The 21100-nt window shown below is 47.5% G+C and overlaps 2 protein-coding genes across 3 annotated transcripts in view; one reads left to right on the top strand and one right to left on the bottom strand.

Annotated features, from left to right (window-relative positions):
• LOC135899532 (hemicentin-1-like) overlaps positions 1–18318 on the bottom strand; it is a 237907-nt gene extending 219589 nt beyond the window's left edge. For both annotated transcript variants that reach the window (XM_065428813.1, XM_070537558.1), the window contains exon 1: positions 17372–18318. In XM_065428813.1, the coding sequence (XP_065284885.1) occupies positions 17372–17477 (106 nt within the window). In that variant the 5' untranslated portion in view covers positions 17478–18318. The remainder of the gene's footprint in view (positions 1–17371) is intronic.
• On the top strand, positions 232–6492 carry LOC139059456 (uncharacterized). The gene is made up of 2 exons (XM_070537885.1): positions 232–1347; positions 6361–6492. Exons 1-2 carry the CDS (start codon positions 232–234, stop codon positions 6490–6492), a joined length of 1248 nt encoding a protein of 415 aa, XP_070393986.1.
• Positions 18319–21100: the final 2782 nt, after the last annotated feature.

Genomic DNA, 21100 nt, shown 5'->3' with positions numbered 1-21100 from the left:
AGCGGCGGAAGCCCCGTTAGGCCTCGATAGGCTTAGCGCGTGAGCGACCGCCTCACCACCTAATAACCAGATCGCTTCTGCCGAGCGTACGAGATGGCTACGTCAGAGGACATGGACCTCCAAATAACACCCCCGCATCCGGTTAACAACGCGGACGAAAACGGGGACACAAGAGTACTTTCCGAAGCGAGGACTAGCAAAAACCAAGAGATCGCCGCCCACAACCAGGCGATGGACGGCTGGCAGTTAGTTCTATCGCGGCGACAGCGAGAGGCTGTCAAGCGCAACGACAGGGAAACGGCTCCCAACAAGAACAACATAAACGGACAGCCATCAGCAGGCGGCGCGAAAGGAGACGGGCAAATCGGTCGTCGCAACATGCGCCCGTGGAAGGGGAAGCCTCTGCCACCATTACCGAAGAATGACATCAAGATAATACTGAAGCCACACAAAGGACTAATGCTCAAGGAATATCTGAGAACAGAAATACCGCAAGCGATTATTCGGGCTACCGGGACGATAATCACAGGAAACGGACCGAACCAGCGAAAAATCACTGGAGAAGATTTCATACTGCGAATTCGAGAGGGAACAAATATCATCATCGTCTCCACACCTTCACTGGAAGTGGCGGACGTCATTCGTCGAGTCACGTGCATGGAGCTGCGAGGCAAGCAACACCCCTTCAACGTGTACGTAGCGGATCCAGATGATAGCTACAAAGGGGTGGTGCACGGATTCCCAGCACACACCGAATCAGCAGATCTCCAGCGACACCTGCGCGTCAGGACCCAAGGAGTCACCATCGAAAGGGCCCGAATGCTTGGAAGCTCTAATACCGCTCTCCTCACCTTCTCGGGAGGCACGCGCCCCAAATGCGTGTACTACATGGGGGTAGAGATGCGGTGCACGGAGTACAGGCCAACAATCCAAATGTGCCTGGAGTGCATGCAAGAGGGACACCGCTCGGACGTTTGTCCGAACCCCAAGAACATATGCCGTGGCTGCGGACTCGAAAATCCACCCCCGCAGGGACACGAATGTGAAGTGAAGTGCGGCTTGTGCAGGGCGGCGGGGCACGAGACGCGTCGGTGCCCGAACAAACTGATTGTCGCCAAGCGCGTGAAGACGACTCGCCAGTCTCGATCGCGGGAGCGGTCGGGACAGAACACCAAAAAGGCACCGGGGCGCTGGTTCGAGTGCATGGAAGAGGAGGACTTCTACCGGCACCGATCGCGATCCAGATCTCCACACGGAAGCAGAGCGAAGAGCAATACCCCGTCGAGGGACCCCTCCAGCTCCAGGGCTTCACAGCGGTCAAATTCGCCACTGCCTAAAAAACAGCAGGTGAGCTGGGCGAGGGTTGTTTCTCCCACTGCTCCAAAACAGAATACTGGTGAAAATGATAAACGCATTCAAAAATTGGAAAAGGAAAATGCGCGACTAAGAGAACAGCTCTCAGGAGAAGAACGCAAACGACAATCACTTGAGAAACAAGTGTCAGAGTTAGAGGCGCGCTTCAATAGCACAATACCACAGCCGGAAATGCCGCGTCAATCTGAACAAATAGCCAAAGCGAAAGCGGCGGCAGATATAATCTCCGTCTCCGCGCAGTCTCCGACAACCCAAATCTCAAAAAACGCGCCGATAACGGCAGCGCAGATCCAGACAATGATCGCGGAAAACTTGAAAATATTTATGCATGAAATGATGGCATTAATTACCCAAAGGTTAACGGAATTTCAACAACAGTGCACGAAGGACTTCGAGAAACACAAGGGGTTCGTGGCGGAACAGCTTAGGGCAGTCTCGAAGGCTGTTCCCACCAAAAAACGCGCAATTGCGATAGGAGCGGGTTCGGCAAAAACTAAAATAAGCCACTGCGTAACAGAATCCGACGGCTCGGACACGGAAACGTCACGGGCTTAAAATAAGAGTGGGCAACATGGCTAATCACGCTAAGAAATCGGAACGAATACAAAATTCAGACCAATTAGAGATATGGCAATGGAACTGCCGCTCCTTCTCCAGGAAAGCGGCAGTGTTCCACCAGTTTATCAAAAACTCCGGAATCACTCCGGACGTGATATGTCTGCAGGAGGTCGGGGCCAAGCCGGCCAAATTGCAGGGATACTACACTCTGAGCGATCCTCAAAATTCGAAGGTCGCCACGCTGGTGAGCAAGTCGATAAACGCTCAATTATTAACACTTCCGCCAACTGAGGGAGAGACTAATTCCATAGTTATCAGTGTGATGCCAAAGAAACGAAGTAAGGCACACACACTAATCACAAATCTGTACAGTCCTCCCAAAAGCAAAGGGAACGACCTACCCCACATTCTCTCAGCAACAAAAGATTTAGCGGGCACCAGGGATAAGGCGGTGATAGTGGGTGACTTTAATGCACCCCACATACTATGGGGATACGCGAAAACGTCGCCCAAAGGGTTCCTACTCGAGCGCACCGCAACGGCCTTGGGCTTACGGGCAATCAATCAGATCGGCAAACCGACGCGCACGGGTAGCAGCGTCAGTAGAGACACGGCGCCCGACCGTGCCTTTACAATAAACATCAGAGACGCACAATGGGTTTCCTTTGATGAAAATTTGGGAAGCGATCACGACATAATCCGAGTAGCGCTCTCCACGCCCAACATACGGAGAACAATAGGAAAGGCTAAATTAACTGACTGGCCTCGTTATAGAAAACTCCAGAGAGCTCTGGAGGAGTCGGATACAGCCCCGACCAACATGCGAGAATGGACCGAATTCCTTCGACGAGCACACGGGGACACCACTAAAGCCATTGAGCGTACAGCGGAGGTGCCGGTGATAGACTCTCACCTGGTCAGCCTATGGGAAGAGAGGCGGAAACTGGCCAAGAGGTGGAAAAGGCAACGTCTAAACAAACACCTGAGACAACGCATCGCTCTCTTGGCAGAGCAAGCCCAAGGCCATGCCAACGAGCTCGCTAAAAACGAGTGGGCGACGTTCTGTGGAACCCTGTCAGGAACTCTGGGAACGAGCAGTACGTGGCGAATACTACGAAGCATGCTGGACCCGATGAGCACGCGTACTGAGAACAACAAGAAGCTCCAAATTATAGCAGACAACTTCGAGGGTACAGACCAAGATCTCGTTCATGCGCTTCAGAAAAAGTACATAGGACCCTCACCTGCTACGGCATCGTCGTCCGCGAGGAGACAATACGCGGGGGAGGCGAACCCTAAATTAGACGAAGATATAACGTACGCAGAAGTGTATGAGGCGGCACAATCCGCAGTTAAAAACTCGGCACCGGGCCCAGACTCGATCACAAATGCAATGATTCGAAACATGGATTCTGTAGCCCTAGCGAAAATCACAAAGATATTTAATAGCGAGTGCTGGGCCAAGGGAGACTTGCCCCAAGAGTGGAAATTGGCTAAAATAATCATGATCCCCAAACCAAAAAAGAATCCCTCGATTGATACACTACGGCCGGTGTCGCTCACGTCCTGCCTAGGTAAGCTCTATGAAAGGGTTATCCATAGCAGATTGCAGCGATACCTGGAAGAGCGGAGCTGGTTCCCGGACTCCATGATAGGATTTCGCACGGGTTTATCTTGCCAGGACGCGTTCCTCCTACTTAGAGATGAAATTCTAACTAATATACCGTACGGCGACGAGAGACTAGTCCTAGCACTAGACCTTAAAGGAGCATTTGACAACGTCTCTCACGCCGCAATATTGGAAGAACTCGAACTCGCGGGTTGTGGTGAGCGCACATACAATTACTTAAGAGCGTTTCTTTCCAACCGCGAGGCGAGCATCAGTATTGGCCAAATCACTTCGGATTTATTTAAAATGCCTAACAAAGGAACACCTCAAGGAGCTATATTATCTCCTCTTCTCTTCAACATTGCGATGTGTCGACTCGCGCGCGATCTGGATCGGATACCCGACCTAGGTTACACGCTCTACGCAGACGACATCGCGCTGTGGACGAGCAGAGGTTCACTAGGGGATAAGGAATATACGCTCCAAAGTGCAGTATTAGCGGTGGAGAAATTTTCTAGATGGAGTGGCCTGAAGTGCGCACCCGAAAAATCTGAGGTTATCCGGATACACGCGAAAGGCTACAAATCCAGAGGATCGATTAACATCGTGGTTGAGGGCCAATCAGTCCGAGAGGTACCCACGATGCGAGTCCTGGGTTTGTGGCTTCAGAGCGACGGGAGAGCACTACAGACACTCAAGACCCTCAAATCCACAGCCAACAACATAGCCCAAATGATACGTCGCGTGACGTATCGAAAAGCGGGAATGCGAGAAGACGATACCCTAAGGCTCGTACAGGCCTTAGTGGTTAGTCGAATAACCTATGGCTTACCGTACCAAATCCTGAACAGGGAGGAGGAAAAGCAGGCTGACACAATAATTCGAACCGCTTTCAAAGCTGCTCTGGGCCTGCCTAAATGTACTTCAACGGAGCGCATGTTAGCTTTGGGAGTGCACAATACTTTCGACGAACTGAGGCAAGCCACACTGATGCGACAGAGGGAGCGCCTCAGCTTCACAAAAACTGGTAGGGCAATATTGGCTAGACTCAATATCCCAGCATACCCCATTTATCTCACAGAGCAGGCCGTACCTCTCCCTCCTTCGATGAGATCCAAAATTACAGTAGCCCCAATTCCAAAGAATATGCATCCAGAGTACAACAAAGAAAGGCGCAAAGCACGTGCACAACACATTCAATCAGCCTACTCTAACAACCATAGGTACAACACGTACTACACGGACGCAGCTCTGTATGCAGACACGACCGGGCAGCGCTACCAAAGGAGGTACGCCCTGGCAGTCGTGAACGCTGTCAGCCAACAGCAAATTACCGCGTCGGCCACGGCGGGATCCCCAGCCTCGGCTGAAATATTAGCAGTGGCGATCGCACTCGCTCACGCGGAGCGTTCGCAAAGGGACTCGGTCGTGGTCACGGACTCCCAGGAGACATGTCGCATGTTTCTCAAGGGGCACGTGACTGCGGCTAGCCTCGCGATAATCCCGAAATCCTTCAACCACCATCATCGCCTACTCTGGTGCCCGGGCCACGCGGGGGTACAGGGGAACGAAAAGGCTAACGCGTTAGCTCGAGGGTTCACTAACCGAGCGACGGCGTCCTCTTCTAACCCCAACCACCCGCACTACCCATCACAAAATTCCACCAATTTAAATGCCAAAGACATCCTTGCTCATCAGCGTGGAGTCCGAAGAAAATACCCGCCGCCTCACCCACAACTTAACGGGGAAGAGGCCGCCGATTGGCGTAAAATACAGACAGGGGTGTTCCCCCATTTAAAATTGCTAAACGCCATGTATCCCACTCGTTATAGGGCCAACTGTCCTTGGTGCGGTGGCATACCTACCCTAATGCACATAACCTGGGAGTGCACTAAGCACCCTCATAGGCCAAACACCAGTAGGACAATGGAGCAGTGGGAGGCACAGCTCGCCCGCTCCGATCTGGCAGGACAAAAGTCCTTAATTAGCCAGGTCAGGCAGGCGGCAGAGGCCAGTGGGGCCCTGGACTGAGAGGCTCCGACCACCCCTCCTTCAAATCTTTAGAATCACAATAAAGTTTCTCTCTCTCTCTCTCGACATTTCGTTTTCCTGTCCGTGCCGGTTGCCTGAATAAGTCTACTGATCAAGAATTTATTGTAGAACAATATGTATGTTCTAGCTAGAGCACTGACACCTGAATAAAAAATGTTACCACGGAAAGGCAGAATATAGTGGTGAGAAATCCGCTTGAAGAGAGAAAGGAAGTTGAGATGCAATCAGCACTTCGACACTCAAGGCCAGCCTAGCTCAAAGGCCTCCACATAGGTCAGTGTTTGAAAAAAAAAAAAGAACATATAACTTTCTTCATTGTCTCAATGCCCGACAAGGCTGGTGTTATGTAATCTTCTGATCGAAAGTTGGACATTAATGCAGTCATCTCTGTATGTTATTAAACTTATACTGCTAATCATTTTGTTTGTTTGCAGTGGCTAAACAACGCACAGTATACTTACTCAATCGAAAGAGAATAAGTGCCACCACGCTCTTGTATTCACCAAAGACGAAAATGTGCTTCATCATGTTGAGCACTCGCATGTGAGTCTAGCTGTTTCATTAAGCGTTACTTCGCCTGTTCCGCCACTGTTGAGCCCCACGATGCCTTAGGCAAAGGCTGTACTGTTGCACGCTAGGAATAGGATATTAATTTCAATCTCACGCGAATGTTGGCCATCATTTGCATCCTTGTCAGACTTGCCTTCCTACGCCCCGCTTCGTGGCTTCAGCCGGTGCAACAAAACGGTTGCGTATTTCGTTTGCAGGCGCCCTCGTTTCGACCAGCAAAGAGCCGCGCTCTCCTCCACGCTAGCCCAACGCGACAAGCGCCTACTCACAGAAAGCAAAGTTCTGGGGCACTGGTCTACGCGGGCATCAGCACAAGGCATCATGTCTAAAGGATACTGGACTGTGCGATTAATTATGGCTGTGCGACACTGTACACTGTGTAATGTTGCATGTCTCAGTGGGACATTGACACTGTGTATGACTATGCGGCACTTTCACACTGTCTGCGAAGACGCCACATAGTCACGTATTGCTCATTCTTTCCTTCTTTTCCTCTCATCCTTCGCGCCCATCTTCCCCTTCCCTAGAACAGGGTAGAAAGCCGGCGATATTCTCTGGTTATAACCTCACTGTCTTTGCTTTTATCTATCTTTTCAGGTCTGGCTCGTTTAGTATACCGGAAAGAAGGTATGGTCGTAGAACGCTGCAGGACATGGTTGTCGTGAGAACGTCAACCGCCACTGTAGCTTAGTGGCTATAGCGTTACGCTGCAGAGCTCGTGGTGGCAGGTTGGATCCCGGTCGCAGCGGCTGCAGTTCTATGCATGCGAAATGTAACGACGCTCGCGCACTCCAGTTTGGTTGCGCGGTAAAGATTCTCACACGGTCAAAGTTGATTCGGAGTCCCCGCTATTGACGTGCCTCATTATCATACCGAGGTCCTGGCACGTAAAATCCAAGAACCATCATTTTTTTCCCGAGTACTTATTCATACCCTCTGCTAATGCAACAAACATTTTGAAAAACTTTCGCCGACGTTAACCCGCGAGTCCGCCGGCCTGATGCCGCCACACTGCAGCCGCCGAACGCGTCGGCCCTATACGCAGTAGAAGCAGCAAAGTGAAGCTTATTCGCGCAAGTTTTTCGGCTCTTGGACAAGCGCCAGTTTTCTTCCAACACGGAGACGCCTTGGTGTGAACGCTCGGTACGAGTACGAGGGAACAGGATATCATCGATATTCTATAGCGCGTTAAAGACGCCGGCTCCATCGATTACTCGAGGCTGCTCCGAGACGCGGTAGCTGTCGCGTTTTCCTTTGTTTGCGTATAGCGTTTCTCATTTTCTCGTCGCGTGCTTTTATTGATACATGCTGGAAGAAAAATACAAGAAAAGCAACATGCCTCACGCATATGTGCTGCGCAGGCATTTTTTTCCCTCGTAGTTTTTTCTCCCCCCCCCCCCCCGCCTTTTTTTTTTCGTCGCCAAATTCCTCGCCGTGCACTTTTTCATAACAAGTGTTTGCGATGAGTGTTTTGCTTTGACGCATAAGTTGGTGAAACGGGCGGAAGTGATATTGGTTCACATCGCAGTGGTTTGATTTGTTTCTTTCTGTCCGTGTAGCTGGTACATAGCGCGGAACGTGGTTTCTTCTTTGCGTCCTTCGGAAATATTCGTGCGGTGTCGCTACGCTTACGTCTTGTAAACATAAAAAAAATTGTCATGTTTTTTGAGCCGTTATTGAACAGAACCCACCGGATAAATATTCGTTGCAGTATATATATATATCCTTTTAACTTATATATGGTGAGTTTGCCCCATAACTTCTCTGCCGTACTGAAGACAACGCTGGTTATTGCTCAAATAACGGCGTCCAATCTGAGTGTCGTATAGCACTTAGCTAGCTGTTACGTGTTGTTTGATTAAGGGGTCTACAATGTACATGCGTCATCACGTGAATTTCGAGAATCGTGCACGCACACATAACTATTTGATTATCTGCGGCGCAATCTTGCAAAAACACCTTGCGCGACAGGTAACTTTACAATCAGCAAACGTTTCCGTGAAATTAAAGGAAATATATCCCTTTAAAAAGTCGCTTTATGTTGTGCTGCTACCTTAAGCGTTAACGCGTTCTTTTCACCTTGTGTTTGTGCAGCACCTTCACAAAAGGTACATAAATTTGTGACCAGCAATAAGTAATGCAAGCTATGCCACACAAACTTCAAACTGAGTGTTTTACAAAATTTCTGTTTACTATAAATTACACTTTGTCGAAGGCCGAATTTATAGCATTGTCTTAGCCGTAAGTTTCAGGTGATTTAGGGTATATGAAAAATTATAAAATAATAAAATTTGCCAAATTATAATGCCAAATTGGCATTATAAAAATTTGCCAAATAAATTTAGACATCTCTAATAATGTCGCAAGTTGTTCCAGAACACATTTTTTTTACAAGAAATCACCTCGTACTTTATGTACACGAACGCTCTTTTGTTTCTTTTTTCCTTTCTAGCGAGAATAAGTTAACACGAGCCCCAGAGCAAGATTAGGTTTCTAAAGAGGCTAAAAGAAATCTAGCTATCTAGCTTCATAGCAATAGGGCCCCCAGAAATAAAAAAATATCACAAGAAAATCAAGCGCCATGATACGTAACGGGAACTTGCGGACGTTTGTTGGGAACACACGGGAGAAAAAAGAACACTAGTAATAAAAATAGGAAGCAGCTTCCAAGGTAATAATCACAATAAACAGGTTTTTGTAGTAAGAATGTCTCACAGCAATGAAAAGATGAAACAACCACTATTAGCGAGTACACTCCAGCAAAACGTACCGGCAGAAGAGCCTCCATGTCGAAAGAAGCAATATACCTCTATAATCTCCAGCCGCTTCGCGTTATTAAAACGGCGCGCTCTTTTACTACGTATTTCTATTAGGATGTCCACTATAACTGTAAAAAAAAAAAACGTGTACTAAGGGCTCGTGAAAAGAAACGAGAAACTGACAGAAATAAGAATGTTTAACAGGAAAATAGAAAAAAATGTAAATGCAATTGGAAATGAAAGTAACGGGTACAAAGACAACCTACTCATGAGTACCGCCTGATCCCGCCATGAATAAAACATATGCACCACATTTGCTCCTATGTGGCAGCGCAAAGAAAGAAAGAAAGAAAGAAAGAAAGAAAGAAAGAAAGAAAGAAAGAAAGAAAGAAAGAAAGAAGAAAAGTCAGAACAATTTTTTTTTTTCGTTCGTACTCGGGAGCTTGAGTATAGCGTGCCACAAGCGATGTCCTACGTTTCTTGCAAACGCTTTTTGTAATTCATTATGGAATCCGTATTTCTGAAGCCACGCGCGGATTTGTTTCGTCTCTTTCGGGCCGCTTTTTACTTCAACATGTCGTTCGGTTTCGCCTTACGCTTGGGTTTCTTTTCCTCTTCCTTGCAGATTTTGCGAGCCTTTCCCGCATATGCCCCATTCCAAAAAGCGGCGCAATAATCAAGTGATGCCGCAAGGGCTCATTAGGTTTCAGCAGCCTTCATTACAAATTGGTGCGGCGGTTCCCTGAAATTAGCGGTTTTCCGTAACCTGAGGAGGTATATGAAGCGATCCCTGCCGGTAAAAATAAGCAAGCATTGAGCGTGAGAGAGAAAACAACAACGCGCCGCCCGTTCACTGTGTTTGTTTTCGTTTAATTTCTCGAGCTATAATACTGTGTACGGAAGAAAGTTTATAGGTTCGTTATGCTAGGCAAATCATTTTTCATTATAATGCCAAGTAGATTCCGATAAAGCACCAGAAAGACAGCAAGGAAGAGATGGAGGCAAATCATCCTATAAAACAAACGTGCCAGGACTAAATTTTGATGGCTTATTTTTTTAATTGACGAGTGTTTTGAATTCATGGTGGAAGCATGTCATTTTCGTGTATCCGCAAACGTTCAATGATAAGTTAGGACAACTTAATTTCGGGCAGCTTATATGAGCACCTACAAGTGTGACTCTCGTAAATTTTTATCTTGTCGTTTGCCTTCCTTCACAATAGCTTATTCTTTTTATTACGATAGCAATTATAAGGACACTCCAGGCGAATTTCCATCGTCGGCGTGATCTTCCGTATAATCTCGAAGTGCGAAACGATCCTATCGCGCTCCGTGCGTGGTCTGCTGCGAGTGCGAGGGAAAGAATGCTTTTGTGAGCCGAGACGCATGGTGGCTTGATGCGCACCCGATGTTTGACGTGACGTAATGAAGCTCGTGAAAAGTGGTTAGGGGGTAGGGGGCCATCATTAGGCGTGCTTGAGAAAGGGGAGGGGGCAGGTGAGCGTGGCTGAACGCTTGCACCACGGGCACCCTATCTCGAAGCTAATATTGGGCGGGTGGAAGCGTTCGCCGAGCCGAGATGGCTGATGGCTGCATGAACGCTGTCGTTTTATGCGCCTAGTGCTGGGGATGGCGCAGTTTCAAGTTTCCGAGAAGCGTTCAAGCGAGAGGCAGCAGAAGAGTTTTCACCATGCGCTTGTTAATTTAATTAGTAAGTGAATGGAATTGATACGGCCGATAAATCTACGGACCTTACTTCGTGTAGTTGTAAAACATGTTGCTATCACTATCTTTGCTTAGCATTTCGGGCGAAATTGCGACTTTTATATGGGCAGTGTTTTCTATGCATTAGATGTGCGCATTAAAGTGCCACTCCGTCGACTTTTTTACCATGTCAAGGTAATGGGATATTTAGGTTCCCGAGACCCCCCGTCGTGCGTCTGATAGTAAATTGTTAAGCAATTTCGAAAATAATTTCAGTTAAGTAAGAAAAGCACGAAAACGAAGCCGAAACCTGAACAAGCCGCTGAGTGAACCTCTTCGCGTGACGTCACGAGTGCCTACACACCGGGAAAGGCGCGCAGGGCATGCCGGTCTCGCCCTCTGGCAGCGAAGAGCAGACGCTCGGCTGAATCGTCGGGGCGCCGGAGCTTCGAGTGATAATGTTAGCTACACCAGCTTTTCGGACCTGCCAAATATTGACCGTTATGATTCCGACGTATTCAATAGCCATGAATCGCCATTCGCATTCGACCCGCCACCATGAGAGCCAGCGCTTTTACGCTGCATATTGGGCTGCATCAGGAAGACGGAGGTCGGCCCTCACAACTGATTTTATACGTGCTGCTTGCTAGTTTAGGTGCTTTGTCCCTTCTCAGGGAAGCGCTTCGCATGCTCACTGTCAGATGTGGAGCATGACTTTCCGTATTTGTATCCCGCAAGAACGCCGCTGACAGTCCAAAACACCGGATGGTGCATTTGTTTACATCGGCAAGTGCAGCGACCACTGCTCATTCGCTCGAGATATAATGCTAGCCGCTCACCGGCGACATCACCTAATGCCAGAACATATGAAAACAGGCAGATTTTGTGCATATAAGCACTGTTGCATCACTCTGAATCGCACTGATATGAGCCACCACACATCTTCGAAAACAGCGAGCGTGAGACCGCTGTACGAGAGTGCTGTTATGCTGCCCACTTATCGTTCTTCGTATTCTATTGATGCACACAATATGTTCCGTAAAGTGGAGATCAATGAGGACATTGCGCGTATGATCGTTCATTTAGAGAACGCGTAGCTTTCTCGCGGAAACATCGATGGCATTATAGACACCGTTGGCAGCTGAAGGAGGCAGTTGTTTACGCTGCTGTATCGAGAGGCCTACGCTTGCTGCCCATTTGGGATACGAGGCAAGCAGTGTACCTCGGAAGCTAAATAATGAGTCTGCATGACAATACGTAAAGGTGCACCCATGTTCGTAGTCGCAATTTTTTAGGGAAGTGGCGGTGAGCGCGGCGAGCAGCTTTCTGTCGATAACGGGAACGTACAGATGTCGATACTGCTCCGTGTCGTCGCTTCTTGCTTTTTGTGTGTGCACTGTACGAAACGAGGAATGGTTTATTTCAACTCCGCATGGTCATAACTGAACTACAGAAGGAGTTTTCTTTATCCTGATGGGTTAATTAGCTTCAGGTCAGTCGCTCAGGTCCGCCAGCAGCAGCCACATGAACTACGTGACTGTGACAAATAGGCTTAACCTTAGCTGAACCCGATCGACATCGGCTCATACTTTGTGTGCGGATGGCGACGGCTGAAGTTCGTGCAGCCTACGTCTACAGGAACGCAACTTCTCGTGACAGCAACTTTTCACGCCATGCACCAGCTCCCGATCGTCGATTCCTCAACGCTCTCGTCACTGTCATCTGTGTAATCGCGGCATGCTCTGCATGGAACATTCTGACGTCATACACAATGCGGCTTTTAACTGTGGAGGAGGCAAGGTAGGGTGTTCGAGGCAATTAATTAAATTCATTTGTGAAAAAATACGTGCAACTCTCAAACCTGCTTTTTTTAAGAACATGACAGATGTGTTCAGAGGAACGTACCCAGCGAATTTTATCGACATCCGTTGACATCAACATATCGCCGGAGTTGCCCTTTAAGGCATCTTGTGTTTGAACCGAAAAGTATTTTGTGGCATCCCTTTTCACGTGTACAAATCGATCATAGCTGGTACTAGCACTGTACAGTAGGCCTGATTGCAATAGGATATAGGAACGTTCCACTTGCAAGCCTGAACAAGTTCATGTTAAGTAGTAGGCATCTTCCGTATCTGGAAAGGAACAGCTTGCAGTGTTACATCCAGCGGGAAGTGCGGCCAAGTTCACGTGCAGGTGAGAGCCGGTGTTGATAAATGACAGGTGAATCTTATTTTTATTTCTAGTCATTTTTAATAACTGATAGAATAATTCTGCTGAGGTACCCAACCAACAAAGGAAACCCGTATGGGTTCCTTGTAAGAAGAACCTCGAAGTTGAAAAAAATTCGTCATGGTCCGGCACTCGAACCCGGAACCATAACCTTTCCTGGACAGCCACTCTACCGTCTGAGCTAGCCAGGCGGCTGGGAGATGGCAGGGCGAAGTCAAACTTAACTCGAAGCAAAGGCAAGAATTTTCATGTAATTGTTCTGCGGAAACCTGTGACTCATACCTTTGCTTCGTGTTGTTGATAAGTTTGACTTCAACCTGTTAGCTAAGATGGTGGAGCGGCTGCCCCCGCCCCCCCCCCCACCCTTCCTTCTCACCACGTGTAGGGCAGAAAACAAGAGAAATACTAGTTATACTCTTTTTTCTTTCCTTCCCTCTATATCTAGTCTTATTCATTTACACTCAGTGTGACTGACCTGTAAAACTGTGATTTGTTTCGGATCGGTGACTAGCTCTTTGGCTAGTCAAAAATACGGAATGAACAAACGCATATCCAAACCTCAAATTCTGTACGGTACGGCATTCGTCTGCAAAGCATTTATTTGTGTGCGTGAAATGCTACGCTTTTTGCAGCTAGCTAACAATTCGAAAGAGGTGATCGGCACCCTAGCCGTGCTTTATAGCCTGTCGGGTTCATTGATTGCAAATGGCGGCAGGTGACCTATTTTAGCGATGAACGAGGGTCAGGCCTTTAGGCATTACCCGTGGTTTCTGCGCAGCGCATTTGATTGGCGCGGGTCACTGCATTTGCATACGGCGTTATATTTGGCTCTCCCACCCCCACGTACATCTCCGTTTAGCACTTTCTCGTACGTGCTGTACAATGCTTTCGTACTGAAACCATTTCCGTTGCGCTCCTATTTGTTGTCAGGGTATTCTCACAGTTCTTGTGTTTCTCTTTTGCAATAGAAGACTCAAACAACAAAAGACAAGAACATTCGCGTACCCCTGCTTATAACAGCAAACCTGTGTAAATCGTTTTCGGCGTAGCTCAGCCCGGCCTGATAAACCCTGCTTCTAGGCGTCCGTATCACGCTTGTCGAAAAAAAAAATGATTGTCGTAAGCGAAAAACATTCAACGAGATATCGAATTTAATTCCCATACAGCTGAAACAAGTTCTTGTAGGGATTGTGCCCATGTCAACACCCACCATAGAAAAGACGCTGTACTACCGGGTGACCCTCCACAAAAAGGAATTTAGTCAGTCAACAGATCGCCAGTTGATTTCATCTAGGCTACTCCTTTTGAGCATGTAATATCCTTGTAGAGGCCGCAGACAAACGTCACTAACAAGTCTATCAGGCTTGCATGTGTGTGTGGCGCATAGACTTTCAAGCACGGTATGAAAATACTTATGGGGGACGCCACGCGAAAAAATCATTCTTATTATCTTTTCTTTATTTTTTCAGTGAAGACGCTAAGAAACTTCGAGACGTTTTTTCTCGAACGCCGCAGCCTGTCCCGTAAATAAGGAAACCCTCATTTGGCTCAACCTCTGCAAAGCATAGAATGGTTGCAGTGCTGCATTCACCGTTTCCGGGCCATTCAATTTCGTGACCGGATTGATGGCGCCTTCATTCAAGATAGCTGTCAAGATTGCCGCTTGCAGAAAGAAAGCGCGATCGTAATCCGAGGCCTGTTGGTGCGCCGCTAACTATTCTAAATCACCGTCGCATCCGAGAAAGACATATACAACACTCGGTCAAGATAAGAACTGAATGGTCGGTGCTTTCCCTCTTCTCGTGTTCATTTGGACTCGGTAAGAACAGCGCGGCAGTGTACTTGCCCGCCTTTCGCATCTCCTCGCGCTCAGCGTTCGATTAAGGCAACAAGCTGCGGTGCGGCTCCTTCTTTCAATGGGCTTCTCATCGACTCCGAGTTTTAAGTTTCGTTACAGAAATTTGCGCTGAGCAGCTCATGATGGTTCTAATGACCTCCAATTATGCTTCTCGGCAAGAAATCTGCAATTAGACCTGTTTGGCCGAAGATGCACAACGCGATATTTAGTGTTGTATCATCAAAGATGGCTTATCATGCGCAAGAAAGGCTATAGAAAACACACACACACACGGGTATATATATATATATATATATATATATATATATATATATATATATATATATATATATATATATATATATATATATATATATATATATATATATATATATATATATATATATATATATATATATATATATATATATATATATATATGTCGGTGTTGCTCTGGAAGCCGGTCCGTTTGCTGGACGCAGCCGCCGCTGAAGTTACCATCACCGGCAGAGGCACGGGGACGTCAACTTGCATCCGCGCCACGATCCATGGCGGCTCACCAAAGATGTACGCGGAAATCAGGAGAAAGCTAGCGGGTGATGCGCCTCAGGACAAGGCTATTTAAACTCGTATATTTTCATGTGTCACGTGGTACCGGGTGTCATGGCGCCAGATGTCTTGCCAGGGTCACGTTTCGACTGATTGCGTATTACATATCTGTACATGTATGATATGTTACAACCGCATCCCAGCATTTTATTTTTTCTTACATATACATGAAATCTGCAGTCATGAGGGGAGTACAAGTTACTCCCTTAATGAAAAAAAAAGCTATCTAACAATTTATCCTTTCGTTTTAATATAACGGGTAACCAGTAAACATATTATTTTTTGGAAAATCACGGCGGGAAAACGAGATAACAGAAAACAGAAGAGAAGAGAAATGCTAGAAAAAGCTACCCAGCTTTTTCTGTACTTTTTGACAATTTCAGCTTTATACTTAAAGTTTAATATTGGCGGAGAAGACCATGGCAAAATGGTTGCCAACATCTCTAGTCACATGAAAATAAGTAAATACAGTAATTTTCCTTCTTTAGATGAAATTTTGAAGCTACCACACTGTAATAAAAGATTTGCTGCAATTAGCGATGGTGAGCAGACATGTATGTATGTATGTATGTATGTATGTATGTATGTATGTATGTATGTATGTATGTATGTATGTATGTATGTATGTATGTATGTATGTATGTATGTATGTATGTATGTATGTATGTATGTATGTATGTATGTATGTATGTATGTATGTATGTATGTATGTATGTATGTATGTATGTATGTATGTATGTATGCACGTGCTTTTGTGTGCATTTTCCGCAGCACATGTTTAGTATTCAAACTGAAATCGCTAAACAGTGGTCGTTATCAGGGAATACCAGTGCAGAAGAATATTTTAGCAAAGAAGAGCGTAGCTTTTCCGAGCTAAACCGTAACAAAAGGCAAATTCTCTGTATGCTGCGACTAACGTTTCATTTAAATTTCCTAAGGCTGAACAGGACTGTAAGAATCTCATCGAGAAATTCTCTCATAAGAGCTTGCGCAAGTGTTGAAGGTGCCACTGAATCCACTGTGAGACAGTGTAAGATAACTTTTCGTGGAATGCTCTTGATAACACAGTTGTGGAGATCGTCAACGCTTTTGCGTCGTTGTGAATCTAAACATCCATTAAAGTGTGATAAAAGCGACCGCTGTTCGATGATGGGCTTCCAAAAACGCATCACATGTGACGTATGTCGCACAAGTTTCAGCGTTTCACTCAAGAATTGTTCATTGTTATAAAAGCCACGTTGCGAGCGTTGCGAGCCCCCGTCGCACATGTTCGTTGCAGTTACAACAACGTTAGGTTTGCTAATAAGCTTGAAAGTGGCGCAAATACCATGCACCAGTTATTGAAATAACTCGATCCTGTATCATAAATTTTAGTTGCAGCCATACAACACAGAAACGATATTCTTAACTGGATAAGTTTATGAGTCCACTGAAGGCTCTTTAAGACAGGATGGGAGGAAGCCACGCGTTTTCATGTCATTTACGGCCGCCATCACTGCTTTTTAAAGAAGCGTGATTTTTAATTGATCTTCTTGTTTACTGTTCATAATAACCAATAAATGCAATCACCCATCATTGCTAGTGGAGATCCAAGTTTCCCCTAGATTGGTCAAGTCTTTGTTCAACATACCAAAACACGAGCTTCTTCACGCTTATCAGAACTTGGTTCTGAGATTGCGGCTTTGCTTCATATTATAAGGAGTTACAAATATGTCATGAGTAATGCAAGGGCACATATAATGCTTGTGGCTACCACAAGTAATGCGATGAGCATACGGTTGTATGCATTATTTGATAACCACTTTCTCTTTTCTAAATCAAATGGATTCCCAATCATATCAGCGTGTGACTGACACTACCTAAGCTACTAGACGCCTTTCAAAGAAATACGGTCACTTCATACCGTCGTCAGGGCGCATGTCTCGTGACGAAGCAGGAAAGTGAGCACGATACGTGTCAGATATCAGGAATTTTTCTCGCCGTAAATGTGTCTAGTCTATTTCTCAGCGCACACAGGTGAGAGAGCACGTGTACACCGCTGTGCGCGAGCCAAAAAACGGCAGCTGCTCACCTATGATGCCTTCACTGGACGCGGCGGAGACGTGGACATGAAAGAGAAGTCTCATCGCTGCTCCCGCCGCCAGCACAGTCCACGAGCAGAGAAAGGACGTCGACATATCCAGCCGATAAAATGCGGCCGCACGGCTCACCGCACGCTGGCAGCGACTTCGCGAAGAGATTGTCACACTACAGCGTAACGTGTTCCGTAAGCGACGATGTGGCGGCCGTCGACAACACTGACGGCGTCAGTCCAGCAAGTCCTTCGCGGCCAGTCATAATCACGTGCAGAAAAGAAAAAAAAACGTGAACTGCGATCGTAGGCTTGTAATGGGGCACTCAAGCCGTCTCCATGCCACCGAAGCACACACGCACTCTAATCTCGGTCAGTGACACGTTTCAGGGGTTTGCTGGAAAAAAAGCTCAGTATTCCGATGGGCGTAGAATTAGTCACATCGAAGTCACCAGGAAGTTGTGACAATCCTAATGGTTCTTGCCGACAGTCCAGGAACGTCGGAACGGCGTCATCGCACCACCACTCGACACTTATTCCAAGCAAGACGCAATTGCCTACGGAAAGTGAGCAGGACGCCTCGAAGCAGCGCTAACTTCCCGCTGCCTCCGCCGAGTCGTGCGCGGGCTGCTTTCAAGCGCGCGAAAGTCCTGCAGAATCGCCACAACAGCCAAGAGCTGAGGCGTACGCGGCTCTTCAAAGCTTGCACTGCGCCGGAGAAGAGCGCGCGAATTGAACCCCGGGTCCGGGTCGGAGAGGACTGCCACGAGCGGCAAGATCAGCTCTGACACGCGCGTCCAAAGCGGCGGCAGCGGTCGCGTTCAAAGGCAGCCGCGACGATGCGACCCGCGGCCAACTTTGCGGAGCGAGGGGCGCATCGCAAATCGGCGTGGCGGCGGCAACGGCGGCCTCCCTCTCTCAGGCCCCACGGGTTCTCTGGACGAGTTGGACTCCGGCTGGAGCCTTTTAGCGCTCGCTCGCTCAAATGTTTGCGCCGCCCGCCGTCGCTCCCGGGCCTCGCCGAGAGCAGCGCCGCCCGATAACCCGCGGTGGGCGCCGAAAGCCGGCGCGCGCAGTGCAAGCGCAACGCGCAGGGCGGCGGGCCGGCGGCACGGTGTTCTGCCGAAGCCCTGCGGCCTCCCCGGTCGCGTGGTTCGCGTCGGCACGTCTTCATTCACTGACCTGGCGCACGCACAGTGAGGTTCGTGGGAGCGGATAGGGCGCACCACAGCGACGCGGCCGGCGCGACTTACCTTCCGCGGCTCGATTTGCCTCGCTTGTCGGGAGCCACACCGGTCGGCCACTCGCGATCGCGCTGTGCTTTTCTGTCAAAGGGAGTCCAGTGAGTGCTTTTCTAAACAATGGGCCCTATAACGTAAACCTATTCCAATATGTTTCTATTCCAATTTCCTGACGTCAAATTTGCGTAACCACCGACGCAAGCACCGGGCGGTCACCCACAGTGTTGTCTGAACAGACCAATCAAACGCTCTCCTCGTCATAGGAGGTCACTTTTGTTTGCTTGAAAAACGAACAACATTGCCTACACTGAGCGGCTTGTCGTATCAAATTGGCGGACAAGAGGCGAGGAGAACGCTCAAGTGGAGAGGGATTCACTGGGGCAGAGCCAGTGCACTGAAAACCGATAACCGGATGAAGAGGGTGGTGCCGGCGTATGCGATTGGTCGGCTTTCGCTTATTTAGCTTGTGGTGGCTGGTCGAAAATCGCGCCGGCATGCAACGGAAGCTTAAGAATGACGCTAAAACTGACCCTCAGCAAAGAAGAGTTGGCAGAATGAGGTAGTAAACGTGCCGAAAGTGCTTGAAAACGTTACACGGTCACGCAAGAAGTTTTATTATACGCAAATACACCCATGCTCTCCGGCAGGTGCGAGTAGCCAGCGTCTCAGCGATCGGTGTCAGCCATCTTTTATTCCTTTCGGAACGGGGCAGCCTGCGGCTATTACGAAGAAAATTCAGTTTTGTTCGGCACATTAATGCATCTTTATCGCGTACACGTCACTTTCACGCGGTGAGTTCTTGCGGTTTTGTGACGTCGCGTGACAAGCAGGAGAAGTGAGTGCAGCCCGAAAACTTTTTACCAATAGCCGAGGGCTAATGGCGAGAAGGGGTCGAATCAGAAATAACTTTTGCTTTTTTTTCTGTAAAATTATGCATAATCAGTTTATACACATCATATCAGATGGGGAGGTATAGCGGTTTTCGTGAACTCGCGTGAGAGACAGGTGAAGTGGGGGAGGTCGAAAAAAGTTTTTGACCAATCGTGGAGGGCTGATAGCAGAATTGGAATAGAAAAGTTTGGAATAGCTTTACGTTATAGCGCCCAATGTTTGTTCGCAAAATCCTCCTGCTGTTAGCGAAATCATTTCTGCGATAGAAAGGGGCCGTGTAGAAGCAGGTGACGTGGCGCAACAGTTATGAAAGGGAATATTGCCAGCAGTATTCCGAAAAGCAACGTACACTTGCCTTGAATTTTGTTCTGAAGCAGGCAGTGTCGCGTCCATGCCTGCTGCGAGGACAACCTTGGGGATAACTTCGCTGCGCAGTGCTCCTACTGTAACGTAACTTGCGATTCCGTCCACCAAGCACTAGAGACACCACTTGATCAAGCCACCTGGGCCACAGGAATCGCTTTTCCAAAACTATAAAAAAGAAGCAATCACATTTGCTATACGGCCATCTTTGTCGATGCGCGTATACATTTGAAATAAGTCTTCTCATGCACCCGGTGCCAAAGCTCATTGGGCGAGATGCTTTGGCTATTGCCAGTGATGATGCAGCGAGGCGCACTTGTCAATATGGCTTGAAGGCTGTTACGGACAACCGCGCGTTCACAGAAAAGCAGGCCGAACGTAATTGGAGAATATTGTATGACATGTGTTACTCATTTTACAGAGCCACTTTATGATTATCTGCGACCCAACTTCACACTACCACAAGAGTCGCGACGAGAGTTAGATACGCTGCCCCGTACAGGGTGTCCCATCTATAATGCACCAAGATTTTAAAATGTGCAACTGCAACGCAGCTGAACAGAAGCAAAGTTTGTCGTTGCTTGAAGATACTCAGGTAATTTTTGCATACAACATAACTACATTATTAGTCTTAATTATTTAGTCAACTTCTCAACTATTATATTATACAATACGCCTTGTATAATGTGGCTATGAAGCAGATGATACCACACGACGTAATCATGCTGCTAGACTCCAGAGTTCATTGGGCATTCGAATGGCATTTCGCCTTGCAGATGTTAGTGTGCTTAAAGCAATGTGTCATGTATCAAAAAAACCTACAGCGCCGCGAGCGCCTGTCCTTGGGGCACCAAGTTCTCATAACTAGGTATTTTATTCAACTTGGCATGTTAAGGTTCCATGGCTGAGTTATGGTTACACACAACGCTTCCGGAGCATCAGCTTTCAAAGGATTAAGCAACATGTTCCAAAAGTGCAGAAATGCCTTCTTTTTTTTATTCTCTTAGTCGTAGCTTACTTTATTGTTGACATGAGCGTATAAAGGCAGTCGCTACGAAGGAGCTACTCTTACAAAGGCGTTGGTTACGCCGCGAAAGGAAGTGGAATGTCTCTTTAACAACTATCACATGAATTTTTATTGACTCTGGTTACCATCGGCGGCGCCATTGAAGTACACCGCGTCTTCTCCAATTTCTATGGTTGAGCGGCAGTAGACAACTTGCTCAGGGCGCTG

The sequence above is a fragment of the Dermacentor albipictus genome, chromosome 4 (genome assembly GCF_038994185.2).
Source record: "Dermacentor albipictus isolate Rhodes 1998 colony chromosome 4, USDA_Dalb.pri_finalv2, whole genome shotgun sequence".
NCBI classification, from domain to species: domain Eukaryota; kingdom Metazoa; phylum Arthropoda; class Arachnida; order Ixodida; family Ixodidae; genus Dermacentor; species Dermacentor albipictus.
Note: the sequence above shows the minus strand (reverse complement) of the source record. Positions and strands in the feature narration are given on the sequence as shown.